Source organism: Mustela putorius, unplaced genomic scaffold (assembly GCF_011764305.1).
Source record: "Mustela putorius furo isolate JIRA1106 unplaced genomic scaffold, ASM1176430v1.1 tig00000275_pilon_pilon_pilon, whole genome shotgun sequence".
NCBI lineage: Eukaryota > Metazoa > Chordata > Mammalia > Carnivora > Mustelidae > Mustela > Mustela putorius.
The window spans coordinates 30,014,406-30,028,444 of NW_025421341.1; the positions used below are offsets into that span (position 1 = coordinate 30,014,406).

At 38.6% G+C, this 14,039-nt stretch overlaps 1 protein-coding gene across 16 annotated transcripts in view; it reads left to right on the plus strand.

Moving 5' to 3' along the window:
* Positions 1-991: 991 nt before the first annotated feature.
* Positions 992-14,039, plus strand: part of MFF (mitochondrial fission factor) — a 31,623-nt gene continuing 18,575 nt past the window's right edge. For 3 of the 16 annotated variants that reach the window (XM_004776594.3, XM_013047903.2, XM_013047901.2), the window contains exons 1-6: positions 993-1,178; positions 4,209-4,320; positions 5,095-5,272; positions 6,160-6,380; positions 7,324-7,493; positions 13,518-13,606. In XM_004776594.3, coding sequence (XP_004776651.1) covers positions 5,235-5,272; positions 6,160-6,380; positions 7,324-7,493; positions 13,518-13,606 — 518 coding nt within the window. In that variant the 5' untranslated portion in view covers positions 993-1,178; positions 4,209-4,320; positions 5,095-5,234. Of the gene's footprint in view, positions 1,179-4,208; positions 4,321-5,094; positions 5,273-6,159; positions 6,381-7,323; positions 7,494-13,517; positions 13,607-14,039 lie in introns of all 16 variants that reach the window. The other 13 variants (XM_013047905.2, XM_004776597.3, XM_013047904.2 and 10 more) reach the window with 8 other exon arrangements.

The window sequence follows — 14,039 nt, forward strand, 5'->3', positions numbered from 1 at the left end:
ACTATTAATAAGAGACCCAAGAACACAATTCTCAAAGTGCTTCCTCAATTATTTTGAAAAGCGGCAACCTCTCTGGAGCATCTTTAGATTCTAGAGAAGTACCCGCTGGTGCACATGTCCTTGTTCGGCTGTTAAAGTCTAGTTACACAAAATATCCCGCCATCTGGCTTCAGCCCGCCCTGATGTTGGGGATCAAAGTACTGAATCTCCCACGGAAAGTTAGTTGGGTGGTTAGATCCAGAGAGGGCTCTACCGAGGCTAAATAAGGCTGGTACCTACTGCAAAACCTAACTTCTCTTTTTCCATCATTCTCTTGTTGAGCGATTAGTGAAGCCAGTCAGGGCAGGGGTGCTGTTGAGGAAGACATCTAATAATTAATTAGCTCGACCAGTGATCAAAATCGGAGTATCACCAGCAGAGTCGGTGAAATATTCGGAGTATTAGGCCTCACGCCAGATATTTTGATACTAACAGTCCTGAAAAATAGTCATTTTAACTGGCTAGGAAGGTTTGTCCACCCTGTAAACATGTAAGTCTTACAGATCACGAACTCCAATTAAAATTTCTCAACCGTGGGGCGCCTGGGTGGCTCAGTGGGTTAAAGCCTCAGCCTTCAGCTCAGGTCATGATTCCAGGGTCCTAAGATTGAGCCCCCACATCGGGCTCTTGGCTCAGTAGGAGCCTGCTTCTCTTCCTCTATCTCTGCCTACCTCTCTGCCTACTTGCGACCTCTGGCTATCAAATAAATAAACAAAATCTTTTAAAAAATAAAATAGAATAAAATTTCAGCCGTGAACCCAAAAAATAAATAAAATAAAATAAAATTTCAGTCGTGAACCAAACTCCTACCAGACGCGTTCTTGCTTGCAGTTGGCGCTCTTTGCCCTCAACAAAGATGTCCCCGTATCGCCGTCGCCCTGCCCCTGCTCCTGTGCGTGAGCCTCACGTCCGCCCTCGCCTGCATCACATGACCACGAACCTGCTTCAGCTACGGCTCCCGGCAAGGACCAGTTCCGGCCGTTCTCGCATCTCTCCCGGCCCGCTGCGGGCCGCTCAGGCCGGTGCTTTGCCCCGGCGCCTCGGTGCGCTCGGCCAACGGCCTCTGGGAGCGCCCACTGCGACGCCCCGGGAGCCGGCGGGCGGGAGCCCTCGCCGGGGACCCTTCAGCGGGCCCAGGGGTGAGTGCCGATACCTTCCCGACGCGGGACCCGCGGCCCGTGCCGGCCTCCGGGCCTACCGCCGCGGCCATGACCCTCCGGCCGAAGGAGGTTACCCGCGGTGGCCCGGGCCGCCCCAATGGTGTCGCCGCGAGTCCCAACCCCCGGGCTCTGGCTTTGCCACTCCCTCAGGATCTTGCCGCCTCCTCGGTCCCTGAAGAGAGCAGCACAAGCTCCCGCGAACGTTTTGGGGCTAACCTGACGACCCCCCCTCCCCTAGTTCGGGGTCTCATTTTGACAGCCCGGTGGGATCGTGTTGGGAAACACTGGAAACCTCCTGAGAGCTTGACCGCGGAGCTTGGCTGGGGTTTCCCCTCATCCTTCGCGGCCGAGGCCCTGGCCCCTTTCAGAATGACCTTGGGCCAGACGCCAGCCGGCTTGACAAGTAGTTTTTTTGTTTTTGTTTTTACTTCGCGGGAAAGACGGGTTAGCAAAGGAAGGCTTTGCTGGAAGCTGGGCGGCCGCCGGAGGCCCGGGGTCGGGTGGGTCCGTGAGCACGCTTGCTCCCAGGTGTGGATGCTGGGAGTTAGTTGCTCCTCGGGTTTCCTTCCAGGAGCTGGGAAGCCGGAGAAGGAAAGCTCGGGTCCCGGTTCTGCTGAGCCTCTGACCTTCGCCTGCAGGACAGGGCCCCTTGGATGGTGCAGGAACACCCCGGGCCGCGTCCTACGGCGTTAGAGCAAGGGGCGCTCTGTAGGGATGGCGACCCTTTCCAAGTGGTGACAGCTTTTCATTGCTGCAAATAAGAAAAGCCCCAGAGCCCTTGTTCCCTAAAGTAGAGCCAGTTGTATTCAAGCCTCCTGTCCACTCACGGAGAGACTCGACCTGAAGGACCTTACGTGTTTTCTCTCCCTAAATGAAAAACGTTTCTTTCTGTGTCAATTTCGTCAGCTAATGAGATCCCAAAGGAAAAACCCTCAGGAAAATGGATTTGGAAAGAATTAGAATGACTTAGTAAGACTACTAAGTAGTCTTCTCCCTGTGTAATTAAATTATGTGTAGGAGCTGCTACCTTTTTGGTTTCAAACCCGTGGGAATTTGTCTTGCTATTCTTTCCAAAAGGAAATTGTGTGTGCTATCCCTTCCTGTCCGATAGGGCTGCCTCGTTTTAAGGATTACAAAGTTTAGCAGTTACTTTCCTCCCTTCTGCTTTTGAAACTTGTTTTCTGTAGATTCATACCCTTATTTTAAAATTTGTGGATTTGTGTTTTTTCAAGTTTTTGGTTACTTTTCTTTCAAAATTGCAATTAATCCTGGATTGTTATACCCTGATTTGTTAATGCACTTATTTTTTTAAGTATAGTTGCTTGAAAAGAGAATGGAAACAGGGTGACCTATATAAAAACCTTGAACTAGATCCACAACAATAAGTGATAAAGAACCGGATTTTTTTTTTCATAATTGGAGAATTATATAAATCTTTGCAACCACAATCAATTTGACCCAAGTTGTTTCTGCGACTTCCTGGACTATTTCTCTGGGTTCCAGTGATCTAAAGTAGAAAATAAGAAAGTCAAGCTTGAGTCATTGTGTCCCACATTTCGGACATTCTCCAGGAGTGGAATTTGACTTGATTCTAGATAGTATATGGATGAGGGTTTTTTCTTTTAGTTATGTTTTTGTTATATGTATGGTTTAAGGTAGTGATGTAAAGTTTCCTTTTAAAATTCATTTATTTAAGATGTTTAAAAGTTGAGCTAAAAAATGTAGGTAAGAATAAATGCACTGTGGGAATGTGGAAAAACTATATAAAATTGGTAGATTACTGGTGTTTGGGAACTCAAAGGCTTAGAAATTAGAGGTTAAGATCATCTGTGATTTTGAGAGAGATTTTGTCTCCTTAATTATATGACGGACAATCATGTACTGGTTGACTAGTAGTTTGCAATGACAGAACCTCTGGAATTAATATCTTAACTCCAAATGAGAAGTTTGTTTTATGTATTGCCAAAAGATAATACCAAAAATGCTATAGTCTAACGTGGGGGGGATAGATTCTGATCTAATTAGGACACTACAGTGTTATACCTTAGAAAAGTTCCATTTGCTTTTTAAATTTAAGTAGCTCAAATAGGGTAAAGGAGAATTTGGCTTTTTCTAGAAGTTGTCTTTTCAGCATCTGTCTTTATGATCTAAGTCTGTGCTATTTTACAGACAGATTCTCATAAGACAAGATGTTGCTATAGAATGAAATTTTGACACTAATAGGATGTATTGGTGCAAAGTCAGTGAAGACTGAAATGTGGTAAATGGAGTGGGGAGAATAGCACATTTTAGAGAGATAATGTTCTGGTTATATGTGTTCCTTGTTTATTATAAAACTTCAACTTACAGTGTCCCAAGGCTATAATTCTTTTGAGATGTCTCTTTTCAGTATCATATCTGAATATAAGCTCTTATTGTGCTTCATCTATACACAAGTATTGGAAGAGTTTCTCCTCTAGAAAGATGCACAAAGATTAGAGATTGCCTGTGGGGACCTTGGTCGCTATAGGATAGGGTCTGGTGGGACCCTGTTTCTCTGAATGTTCTTGTGTGCTTTGTAACATGTGCATATATTACTGGTTCAAACTCAAATATTGAATGAAAGTTGTGAATGAAATAAATACGAAATTAAATTAAGTATTGCATGAAAATAGCTGAATAAAAATTTAGCCAAAATGCATTTGTTCCTCCTTTATATATATGTATATACATATGAATATTATGGGTCCTTCAAACTAAGTATTTTTCATCTGTCACATCTTTCTAAATACAGATCAGAGATGATGGCAGTTCTATATTTTATTTTGCATTAACTAATGAATGCTTATAGGACCCTGTCTGTGGGATTAAAATTGGTAATAAGCTTGTTAATTTTTTCTTTATTGTATTAGTTTCTTAATGTAAGTTTGTATGTCATTGGTGACTTATCATTTAGAGGATTTCCAGCAATGAATTCCTGATGTTGGTTTTCATGTAGGTTTTCAATTAGCTCCTGTTTTTCTTCCCTAGGGACAAAAGTGGCTCAAAATCCAGCACAGGCACATTGAAGCAAGGTAAAGGATTTAATATGAAGCACAGAAGCAGATAGTGCCAAATAGCAAGCCGTAGTTGGTACACATTTGTGAGTAAAAATTTTGTCTTTTGGCTCTATTTTCTTAGTCTTTAAACCATCTGCATGCCAGATCCTTAAAATTCACACATTTTGGTAAAGAATAAAGGAGGCAATTTAGCAGTCATAACTAACCAGTTGTCACGGCTTAGCACTCTGAGCAACCTCTCAGAACTCTCCTAAGCATCTTATTGAGGTGGTTCAAGGGTCATAACACATCTCTGACATGGAGTTTAGGAAATATCCCAGGTGTGACTCACCTTTATATCATCTTTACTTTTTATTGCCCTTGATTTATATATAATATCTTTTGCTGAAAATTCAGTGTAATTTGGCTTTTGAAGTCATTTCCTTTTAAAGAAACCATTACTCAAACATCAGTTTTTTAGGTATCTCAAAAACATACATTTACTTCTGCCCTTTATATTCTCTTCATGATTTTTTCATTTGTATTGTACTTAAGCCTTAAAAAAAGAAAAGGACTTTATCCCCTGTTCAGAATATAATGATTAAAAGGAGTCTTATGGCAAAAAAAATTTTTTTTTACTCTGACCTTATATACATTTGATTATCCTGTTTGGAAAATCATAAAATAGTGACTGTGTGTAAAATCATCTTTATGGTTTTTGAGGTATAGAATAACTCTGTTTAGGAGAAATCTGAAAACTGGTTTTGTAGATCAAGTCTTAGAAGATAATTTGAAATAGATATCTATTTACTTGTATTCATGGTTTTTTAAATAAATGAATTGTTGAAATACTGATCTTTATTCTTTCTTTTTTACAGCTGGAAAAGCAGTGTCCGTGTTGTTATGTACACCTCCAAAAAAGTTCAGATCTGTAGGGGAATTGTTGTATAAAGTAAACTGAACTACAGGGTAGCAGTATCTTAATAGCTATTCTAGACGTGTATTTACTGTATTAAAAATGAGTAAAAGAACAAGCAGTGACACACCACTAGGAAGGTCAGTGACATTTTATTCAGTTGAGCTGGTATTATAGGCTTGAGAGATAGTGGCTTTAAAGCTGATTGCCATAGGCTAACCATGCTCTTCTACACTTCTTTCAACATTTTATATTTGGGGGTAACTTTCCTCTGCATTTTCCTGAAGCATGGATCCTTCTCTAATTTAGAAGATTATTCATGCATTTGTACTTCCCCTTAAAGGCATGCCGTGCTTTTTAAAAATATACATGTAAATATGATACTAAATACAGATTAATGTGAAGCTTATAATCCCATGAAACAAATGCATATAGGAAGGGTTTATTGCTACATATTCTATATTTGGTGTTCATTGCATCTCAGTAACCAGGTATACATTCAGTAAGAGAAGTTTGAATTTGTATCTTGTGATTTTTCAGGGGACTACATTTTTAAAATAAATTTAGAATTAGCCTTATTTACTTTATGAATTTGATTTTCATCATTAAAAGTTTTTATTTTCTTCATGCATGACAGCAATTCCTAATTTCATTTTTATAAAATCCTAGCAGCTTTCCCTCAGAATTTAATTTAAGTTTTATTTCATTCATTTTTTATAAGCAGCATGCATAGCTATGCAGAGAGAAGGAGAGTGTATATGTGTGTGCCCATTTGTCTTGTAGTTATACAATAATTTTAAAATTTGCTCTTAACCAATATCTTCAGGGTGCCATTTCAGCTGATAAATGAGAAGGCATTATGTTGAGGAAAACATTATCTTCAATCTTTTACTTTCCCTTTGTACTTGTTCAATACAAATAAGAAGTCTCCTTTTGCGCTTCCTACAAGGTATTGTCTTCTAACTTCGCTATGTAAAGAAGACTGACATTTTAACAGTCACCCCTGTCTTTAAATTTTTGCCCATAGAGTGAGTGGGGCAGCCTTTCCTTCTCCCACTGCTGCTGAGATGGCGGAGATTAGTCGAATTCAGTATGAAATGGAATACACCGAAGGTATTAGTCAGCAGATGAGGGTCCCGGAGAAATTAAAGGTAGCACCACCAAATGCTGACCTGGAACAAGGATTCCAAGAAGGAGTTCCAAATGCTAGTGTCATTATGCAGGTTCCAGAAAGGATTGTTGTAGCAGGTATTTTACATTTGTTTATAAAGTTGTCTGATAAATCTTTGTTTTTTGTATTTTTATGAAAATTTCTGGGTTTTTCAAAATATTATTTAGAAAAGGGGATGGGAAATAAAACTTTACATTACTTTCAAAAAGTTTAATAAAAAAAGTTTAATAAAATTTCAGAGTGTTTTCTAATAATTCAACTAATTGATACATAATTTACATACATAAAATACATGTAATTTTTAAGTGTGAAGTTTGATGAGTTTTAACAAATACATATACTCTTGTGACCTTCCACCACAGTCTAGATATAGAACATTTTCATTATCCTAAAATATTCCCTTGTGCCCCATCTCCTTTAGTTCCTCCCCCTAAATTCCATGCAACCATAATCTCCTTTCTATAACCAGAGACTAGATTCATCTTTTATAGATTTTCATATAAATGGACTGATACAGTTTATACTCTTGGGTCTGGCTTTTGCTTAGTGTAATGCTTTTGGAAGTTCTTTCATGTTCTTGCTTGTATCAATTTTTCATTCCCTTTTTTTGCTGAGTTGTATTCCACTATGTGAATATACCATAATTTGTTTGTGAATTCAGCTATTGATGAACATTTGGGTTGTTTTCTGTTTGGGGCTGTTAGGAATAAAGCCTCATTAATACATGTTCTTGTAGGGATGTGTGTTTTCATATATCTAGGAGTGGAATTGCTAGATTATACCATAAGTTATATTTAACTGTATGAAAAACTGTCAGGCTGCTTTTGAAATTGATTGTACCTGTTATGTCCCCATCAGTGGTGTATGAGAATTTCCATTGCACCACATCGTTGCCAACACTTTGAAATGTCAGTCTTCAATTTTAGTTATTCTGGGGGTGTGTAGTGGCAGATACATTTTAATGAAACCACTGTCTTTTCAAAACCTTTCCTTTTTTTTTTTTTTTTTTTACACTCCTAGGAAATAATGAAGACATTCCGTTTTCAAGACCAGCAGATCTTGACCTTATTCAGTCAACTCCCTTTAAACCTCTGGCACTAAAAACACCACCTCGTGTACTTACGCTAAGTGAAAGACCACTAGATTTTCTGGATTTAGAAAGACCTCCTCCAACCCCTCAAAATGAAGAAGTAAGTACAATTTTAATGTCAAGTGAATTTGAAATAATATAGGTAAAAGCAAAAGGTAAAGAAGATTGAAAGCTGTAACTCCTACATTAGCAATATGTAATGAAAGCCTTCCACATGGACCATTGCTTGCCATAAATTCTGCTACATAGATAACCCAAATAAGATATTATGCTATTTTTTATGGGACGCCTGGGTGGCTCAGTTGGTTAAGCAGCTGCCTTCGGCTCAGGTCATGATCCCAGCGTCCTTGGATCGAGTCCCACATCGGGCTCCTTGCTCCGCAGGGAGCCTGCTTCTCCCTCTGCCTCTGACTGCCATTCTGTCTGCCTGTGCTCGCTCTCTCTCCCTCTCTCTCTCTCTGATGAATAAATAAAATCTTAAAAAAAAAAATAGATATTATGCTATTTTTTAAAGTTTAAATGTTCTGTCTCAGGAAAATGGAAGTTTTGTGGAATCATTAACATTCACATGGTCTAGATGGAAGAACTTTCATGGCTAGGAGTTATACCTTAAGCAATACTGAAAGAGTTGGGAAGTTTAGCATAGAAAATTAATACATCCCTTTATTACAAAAGAAGTCTGGCAAAGAGGACAAGGAAAGCTCTTTTTTCCCTTAATACTACCTAATCTATCTTGCTAAAAAGCCTGACTAAGTTAATGTACCTTGTAACATGAATAGCCCTATTGACTGAGATATGGCAGATTGGACTAATGAGATGTTAGTAGCAAAGTTCAGATGTTGCCTCTCCCATGGATTCAGAGCCAATTTTGTAAAATTTCTTTTCTGTGATGATACTTAGAGTTGCAGCTTTTACACTGAACTTCTGTGTTGTCATGAAGCTAGCATAAGACAATATGCAAACATATGTTTTTACTGATGGCAGAACTGCCTGTGTGTCATTTGTTCATGTTAGTCCTTTCCAAGAGGGTAAAGTATCCATACAACCCAGAGGAGTCCAGTGTCCTAGTACCGGGGAGGCCTTTTCTTAGCTTGGGAGTTTTTGCTGAGGTAATGAGATAATAGAGCTGCCAGTTTATACATTCTAGATATATGCTTGGTGAAAAGCACTAAATCTGAGTGTTCACATGGTGAAAAGGCACTGAAGTACTTGTAGAATTGTATTTATTTAACAAACTTTCTTTGAGCTTTTGTGTAAGACCCTGTGTAGTGAGATAGAGTTCGTGCATCCTGGCATGAGTGAGGGAGAGACACCCACACACAGAAGATACAAAGTTCTCAATAGCCAAGAATAATGCAGGGTAATAGAATTGTCTGCAAGATGAAAGGTATCACCACGTGCTTTCAGTGAGAGGCCCTGCTTCTTAGCCCCTACATAAAAGTTCCCAGTGGAAATTACTGCTGTGGATAATAATGTTTTGGAGTGAGGATTCTACCAGGGGAGAAACCCTCCCTATTAATATTCTTCGAGTTTGTTTTCCTTTTGATCTTTCTGCTCCCACTATTTTAGATAACTGCCTACTCGGTGAGAATAATTGATTGAAAACAAGTCAGGCATTTTCTTGAGTGATTACTTTTAAGAAAAAAAGTTTACCGGGATTGCCCTTAGTAGACCTATGGGGTTTACTCCTGCAGTAGTTGGAGTACATTTAGTCAAATGTGGTAGATGCCCAAAGTATTTAGCACCGTAGTGAAAAACTTGGGTTGAAAATGAGACCTAATTCTGAACAGCTGTTTTGCTACTTATTAATGACATAACCTTGGGTCACTTATTTATTAATTCTGAGGCTCATCTCTAAAAGAAAGATAAGAATAATGCAGAGTACTTAGGATTATTGTGAGAGTAACTATAATAATGCATGTAATGTGTTTAGCACATGTTCTAATTTATGTTAAAAGCTTGTATGTTTAAATACTATTGTTATAAAAGTTAAGTTCCTGTGGCAAGAGCCAAATCCTGAGATGCAAGAAAGCAGTTTCAGAGATTAGTACCCACCGCCTATTGAAAGGAAAGCAAAAATGATGACCTGTACTTCAAGTCCATGGAAGGGTCCTGCAGCCTTGAAGACAATCAGCCTCTTGACTAGAGGAGAAAGGAAAAAGAACCAGAGTTCTAGTAGCTTCTAGAAGATGGATTGAAAGAGAGGCCAATAAGACCCTGAGTGCTGCTCTGATGATTCATTCAGATCCTAGTCAGAACCTATCAAGTGAGATCCCCTGAATCATTGACTCTTTAGTAGTCCTTTTGCAGCATATGTCAAGGTTTCTCAGCCTTGGCACTGTTGACATTTTGGACCTGCTAATTCTTTGTTGTGGTGAAAGCTCTCCTTTTGCATTGTAGAGTGTTTAACAGCATTCTTGATCCTTGTGCACTAAATGCCAGAGGAATCCTCCAAATCATGAAAATCAAAAATGTCTCTAATAGCTAAAAAAAGGTGGAAATAATCCCAGTGTCCATCAACTGAAGAATAGTTACACCAAATGTGTATCTGTTATTGGTGGAATATTATTGGTGGAATATTACTCAGCCATAATAAGGAATGAAGTACTTACACATTATACAACATGGATGAACCTTGAAAACATTATGCTACATCAAAGAAGCCAGACAGAAAAGGCCATATATTTTATGATTTCACTTACATGAAATATCCAATAGGCAAATCCATAGAGACAGAAAGCAGATTAGTGGTTGCCAGCAGATTGAGGGAAAGGGGAATTGGGAATGACTTCTTAATCATTATAGGATTTTCTTTTGGGGTGATAAAAATGTTCTGGAGCTAGGTAGAGGCAATGGTTACACAATCAAATACACTGTATTGTATAGTAGTTTAAAATGGTGAATTTTATGTTATGTGTAGTTCATCATAATAAAAATAAAGGAAAAATTCTTTCCATTCATTGCCAAATGTCCCCTTGAGGGCAAAATCACCCTTGAGAACCACTGGCCTATGGCAAGAAAGGAGACTATAAGAAGGTGGCTTATGAAGAAGGCTGTAGAAATTGTCTAAAATGTTGTCTGACACAATAAGTTTGCAGAAAGTAACTGCACTTAAATTCCTAAACTGGCTTGAAGAACCCAAGGGAACCCATGAAGAAGGCTTAAAGCATGATGCAGATAATCGCCTCACATAGACAGGGTTTATAAAATCTGGAGGCTTGGCTGGTAGAGAGGAAGTTGATGAACCCTTTCAATATACCTAATCTGTACTTGGAAGCCACTCTAGGACATGACCATCGCTTGATGATTCTCCCTGCAGGGAACTAATAAAAGCAACCAAGTAATAAACTGATCTGGGCAAGAAACTGCAAAATAACCAAATCATGACAGTTCTTAGTGTTCTTAGCATCCCTTAGGCCGTATAAATGAGGAGGGAGGAATTTTAAGCCTATTATCAGACACAGAAGACCCTAAGGCCTGCAGGAAGTTACCTGAAGCTGGGAAACTTTCTCAGCTTCAGAACTGAGTACAAGTTTTATTTTTATTTATTGATTTTTATTTATTTATTTATTTGTTTGACAGAGAGAATGAGCACAAGCAGGGGGAGTGGGAGAGGGAGAAGCATTCTCCCCACTGAGCAGGGAGCCCGATGTGGGGCTCGATCCCAGGACCTTGGGATCATGATCTGAGCCGAAAGCTGCTGCTTAACGGGCTGAGTCACCCACGCGCCCCAGAACACAAGTTTTTAAATGGGTAACCAGTGCTTGTTGGTTCTGAATGACATTTAAAAACCTTGAATTGTCAACTAGATTTCAATACAGCTGGAAAAAAATAATTTTAAAAAATAAATAAAAACCTTGAATTGAAAAAACGACCCCCATGACCGAACTAAAGGGTGGAAATATTTAAAAGATGGTGTTCCTTATCACACAAAGTGCTGTGTCCATGCACTTTGGTATTACAGGATACCAGTTGGTCGTATTAGAAGGCATGACAAATGTATATATTTTTTAAAGATTTTATTTATTTATTTGAGAGAGAGAGACAGAGAGAGTGAGAGGGGAGAAGGTCAGAAAGAGAAGCAGACTCCCCGTGAAGCAGTCACTCAACCAACTGAGCCACCCAGGCGCCCCTGACAAATGTATGCTTTTGTCTGAAGTTGCTTTTTCCCTCCAGTATGGCAGTAGTATCAGGCTTAGTGTTCCGGGGAAGTTATCTTTAAATCAGATTTCAAATGGTGAAAATAGCAAACTTAGGATCCTCTAGTTTCCAGGCTGTGTTGAAGTCATTGACCTAATTTGTTTTCTATTGTCACTGCCTGCCCTGCTTAATCTTAGTTCTCACACCACAACAGCCAGAATGGTTCTGATCTAGTAGAGGATTCATCTTGATCCCTGCAGCATGGAAGAACTGTTCTCTGGGGAGATGGAACGGAGAGATCGCAGGGATTCTCACAGACCAGTACTGCTCTCTGAATCAAGTGTACTTGATTGAAGTGGTATTAAGAGATAGAGATAGAGATACAGAAATAAATACACCACCTATATATATTGCATTTATATGCATGTATAACAATATATTGTTATATATATATTTAAGTTGTATGTAACTTAACACCTATATATATGTGTGTGTGTATATATATACACATACATACACATATATACTGCTTTAAAGGAATTTTTATTTTTGGTTTAACTGTAAAGAGCTCTTACGGTAGGCTTCAGACTGACTCCTTTTTTGTCTCTAGAAGTGTTTTTTTTTTCTTTTGCTCAAGTGGATAAATGGTTCATAACCCATAACCAAATCTAAACCATGCTCTGAAATTATGTGCTTCATAGTATGGTTTTAAATTTTGTTGTCGTAGAATCTGGATTTATTCTCCATTGAAGGTGCTTGTAACCTGATTGTCTACTCTCAAGTTTTTAAAAAAATCATCAGTAGGCACTGATTTGCATTTTTAAAAATCTTAACTTTCAAGTCCCTTGGTTCACATACCAGTTGTCCTTTATATTAAAGTTTACCTTTTTTTTTTTTCTTAAACCATGAAGTTGCCAAGGCTGTTTCTAGTTAAAAACAAAAACAAAAAACCCTAAACAAACAGGAAAGTTAGTGATTTATCATTGTTCTATTGCTCTGTATTTAAACCACCTTAAGTAACTTAAAAGAAAAAGGAAAAACCAAAATTCCATCTTGCTCATGGACCTGGATTCCGTGTGTGAAGAATTGCAGCTGGCATAAAGAGGAAAGCTTGTTTCTGTTTTACAATACCTGGGACTAAGCTAGGAAGTCTCAAAGCTAGGGATGACTTTGGATGACTCTACAGCCCAAGTTACAATCAGCTGATGGTTTACTCAGGTGTCTGTTGATACTGGCTGTTGTCTGGGACCTCAGCTACAGTTGCTGGTGGTGCACCTACACATGGCCTTTCCATGTGACTCGTAATCTTCACATCCTGGTGCCATTGTTCCAAACATGAACAGTTTAGTGAAGAAAGGCAGAAAGAAGCCTTATTGCTGTGTATGACCTGGTCTCAGAAACCACATCGCATCACCTCTACAGCAGTCACCAGCCCTCCCAATTTCAAAGGAAGGGAACATAAATCCTATCCCTTTAATGGAGAAGGTCAGTGATACATTCTGTAAGAACAGCATGTGGGTTGGGAGTGTGTGGCTATTTCTGGAATGCCAAAACTTTTAAGGTAGTACCAAGGCTTTTATTTATTTATTTATTTATTTGGTCTAGTTTTCAAATATGCAACCAAATTTGAATTTGCTTTAGTCCCAGAAGCCTGGAACATTTATTTGTAATACAAATACGTCCCATTTCCTATAATATATATGCCTTTAATTATAATAAATAAAAATATAATTGTACCAAGTAAGTTGATACTTAAATAGAAACCAGAGGTGGTTTTTTCAGGAGGTTAAAAAGCATTCCTAGGTTTATCTGCATTATAATAGGTAGGGTTTTTGTTGTTGTTGTTGTTGTTTTTAACCTGTCTTGTACTCCTGCTCTTTGTAAATTTTGTGAGTAGCCTTGGATTAAGCTTCTTTTGATACTAAAGAGCTACTAGGCTACTAAGAATATTTTCTATTCCTCTCTTTTTCTTTGTGCTTCATAGATCCGTGCAGTTGGCAGGCTAAAAAGAGAGCGCTCTATGAGTGAAAATGCCGTTCGCCAAAACGGACAGCTGGTCAGAGCTGACTCCATGTGAGTAGAACCACTGAGCAGTGTATCTCCTTTATTAGTTTTCTTCATGTATTCTCCTATCTATTTCTAAATAATTCTTTTTTTTAACTCCCAAATATTAAAAAAAGAAAAAAGTATGTGTTTTGTGCCTAAGAACCTGAGAAAAAAGTAAATGATTTGCTTTTAAGTGTTGGAAATCTGTTTTACATTTACATCAATTTTACATTTTTGCGGTTATTTTTATAGCCTTAAAATATGTTGTGAGAACTTTCCAGTAGCATTATCCTCTTCAATGTGGATGGCAGAATTCTAGAAGTATGATTTACTTATTTTGGGAATTGTTTATTAAGTGTACTTAAGAGAAATTGATAAATGTAAGTGCTCAGTTCTGTGCAGCCTTCAAAAATGTTTATCTAGCATGTAGATTGAAAAAACAAAACAAAACAAAAAAACA